The sequence below is a fragment of the Pteropus vampyrus genome, unplaced genomic scaffold (assembly GCF_000151845.1).
Source record: "Pteropus vampyrus isolate Shadow unplaced genomic scaffold, Pvam_2.0 Scaffold132, whole genome shotgun sequence".
Classification (NCBI taxonomy): Eukaryota; Metazoa; Chordata; class Mammalia; order Chiroptera; family Pteropodidae; genus Pteropus; species Pteropus vampyrus.
The window spans coordinates 2,014,786-2,017,789 of NW_011888913.1; the positions used below are offsets into that span (position 1 = coordinate 2,014,786).

A 3,004-nucleotide genomic window follows, 5' to 3' on the forward strand; every position below is an offset into this window, starting at 1 on the left:
GGAATTCGCCTCTTCCACGAGGGCGCAGGGTGGTGGCGGGTGCCAGACGCAGTCAGAGAGGTGACGGCTGTGCCCCTGTAGCTGGCCTCTGTTTTTTCTGCGTAGGACGGAGGCTGAGTAAGTGATGGTGAGAGAATGGACCAGAGCGTGAAGAAGAGGTGTCAGGCAGGGTTAGGGGTGCAGAGTCACCTGGCCATGCGGGTGGATGACTTTGTTCGGCCGTGCTCAGCAGCCAGGGATGGAGACGGCCTAAGTGGGCAGGGTTGGTCCAGCATCGCCATTATGCCAGGTGGTGTGATGGAGGAAGACGTTGACCACAGAGAGGCCAAAGTGATAAACGATGACATTCAGGTCGAAAGGGGTGGGGGAGGGGGCCAGCAGGTGGGGACACCTCGGATGGTTCCGGGACTGACCGTCTTGATGAGGCCAAGAGCAAATGGAGTGCGGGCTGGTGACCAGACAGCCAGGAGGGGAGGAGGCGTGACCAGGGGTGGGGTAGGGCACCTCGTGGCTTCGGGGGGGAGGGGCTCTGCAAACTCCTAAGTGCTTCGTTAGTGTTACTGCTAATAAAATGAAGGCCTTAAGCTAAAGCAGCTGAACAGAAGGTTCATCTGGCAGCCGCGGGGAAAGACTGCGGGGGGCAGGGGGTGGCGAATCGGAGGGACAATTGAAAAAAAACTCCTCAGATCTTGGTAACAGATCGGGTATGGCGTGTGTAGGAGAAATCCAAGCTCACTTTAAGATGGTAGATTTACAGGCCTGGGACTTCCCTTGTTTTGGAAACGGGCAAGCCTGCAGGAGGTCATTGTAGGAGAAGATGTTGAGTTAACTTCGAGACCTGAATTTCAGAACGTGGGAGCACACCAAAGCGTCATGCACCATAAGCGATCAAAACATGCAGCCCAGCGAGCAGGCAGCAGGCACACCGCCGGGGGTGACGTTTAAGAGCTTGGAGGTTGTCGATAAAGTCCAGTGCGTTAGTGCCCAGCGCTCCGCGTGCGGAGGGAGGATGCACCCAGATTTTGCTGTCAGGTGGGAGACAGAATCAGCTATCAGAGGAGACACACACAGACCTGTCTTGCAGGCCAGAGAGGGAGGAGAGAAGCGAGTTTCTCAGAAACCACGGGAGGAGAACCTTTCTAGGAGGAAGGTGAGCGACAGATGGGGTGGATCCAGGAGCAAGATGACGACAGACCGTCAGGGATCTGGCGATCTTGGAGAGAGCCGTGTTTGTGGAATCAGTGGGAGCCGACGTCAGATTCGAGGGAGTCAGGACACAGTGGGGGATGCAGACGTGGGAGGCGTGGACGTGTCAGGTCCCTTGGCTGGAAAGCGTGAGGAGGCGTGTCCGCTCCCCTCCAGCCCCCGCCACCGCGTCCTGAAGAACGTCTCTCAGGCGTGTTTACCACGACCCGAGAGCTATCGTTGAAGCAACATCGGCGGTGAGCACCTGTCTCCTTACTTGTCTTGCAGGTGAAATGCAGAGATCAAGATTTTCACTCGGGAACCTTTGGCGGCATCCTCAATGAGCCGATGGCGGATCTGGTCGCTCTTCTTGGTAATGTCTTACTTCATCTCACTTCTCAAACATCAGGGAATCTGCTCAGATACAGTTTTAGTCGAATCAGTGTGTCTCTCCTCCCTTGGTTTCCAAGCCAGCACTGAATAAGGTCCTAGTAGAATTAAAAACACCTTCTGAGCCTCCCCTGCCCTTGGCTAGATGGGTCCACGTTATTCCTTGTGAACCAAAACTCTTCTGAATTTGCCCCCTTTCCTTTTGCTGGATACTGTGACACATCTGGCCAGACTCAGGGACAACAGCATAGCACCGAGAGCCTTCTGGAGAAGCATTCAGAGCATGTGCCAGATATGCCAATGCCACGTGGCTTCCTTTCACCAGGTTGCTGTGGCCCCAGGTGGCACAGAGACTCCAACGAGCTTGCTTGTCACCCCTGCTCCTGACTTCCTGGAGAGTGCCTGGTGTGTGCAAGCAGAAGCGAGGGGTGTGTGTGTGTGTGTGTGTGTGTGTGTGTCCAGGGAGCCCGTCTGCCTGCGTCCTGTCACCTGTGGCTCTCGCCTATGTCGGGGCTGCCCTGCAGCTGGGGTAGGTCCCCAGGAACCGAAGGGAGCTTCATCTTCAGGCAGCCTCCCCCGCTTCCTGCGGGAGCCCTCCCACAGTCCCGGCAGGACTCATAATTTGGTGTTTTTTTTAAAAAAAAGGTTCTCAGGCTACATAAGCTTTAGACACCATAATACCTGTCTCACGTGGCACAAAGGGCACCTTTATATAAATTTTCCAACGTGTCCTTTTGGGGCAGACAAACTGCCATAAAGCATGCCCTCTGTGGTGATCATTCAGCAGGAGTCTGTCCTGTTTCCGTGTCAGCACACTCTGCCTCGTTCCTGCTCGCCTGCATCCGCTTGGCCTTGGCAGCCTCAGACAGGGCACGGTCGGCCCACCTGGCCCCGCGGCTGGGAGGTCACGTCAGGGACTTCAGCATCATCTTAGTGGTAGAGCTTCCTGTTCCTTTATTCCCCAGAGTAAAGAATGGAACCTGCCTATCATCTGTCATCTGTCCACCTATCTGTCACCTCTATCATCTGTCTATTGTGTCATCTATCATCAACCTGTTCTATCAGTCATCCGTCTTTTTTGTCTACCTATCCTGTCGTCTGTCTATTCAATCATCTGTCTACTTATCTATCATACACCCAGTCTGTCTATCATCTCTCTATTCTCCTATGGCCTTCTAGTTTTCATAAAGTATAACTCTTGGACGGTATTTCCCATGCTTGACAATTTCAGACAGACTACAACAAGCCTTTTTCCTTTAAAGTGTTTCACTTGTTTCCAGAAGAATTCAGATAGCATGCAACTGATTTTTTTTTTTTTTGAAAAAGAGGTCAATTTCTACTTTATCAGAACTAATTTTCTCGTCCCTAGGAATGGCATCTTCAAACCTTTATAGTGCATTTCGATTTACCCCAAGTGTGGTTGCTGCCT

General features: G+C 53.0%; 1 protein-coding gene across 1 annotated transcript in view; it reads left to right on the forward strand.

The window, feature by feature from the left end:
* The window catches only part of CNDP1 (carnosine dipeptidase 1), a 23,571-nt gene that overhangs the window by 13,009 nt on the left and 7,558 nt on the right, over nt 1–3,004 (forward strand). Inside the window, exon 6 of the mRNA XM_023534804.1 lies at nt 1,474–1,558. Coding sequence (XP_023390572.1) covers nt 1,474–1,558 — 85 coding nt within the window. The remainder of the gene's footprint in view (nt 1–1,473; nt 1,559–3,004) is intronic.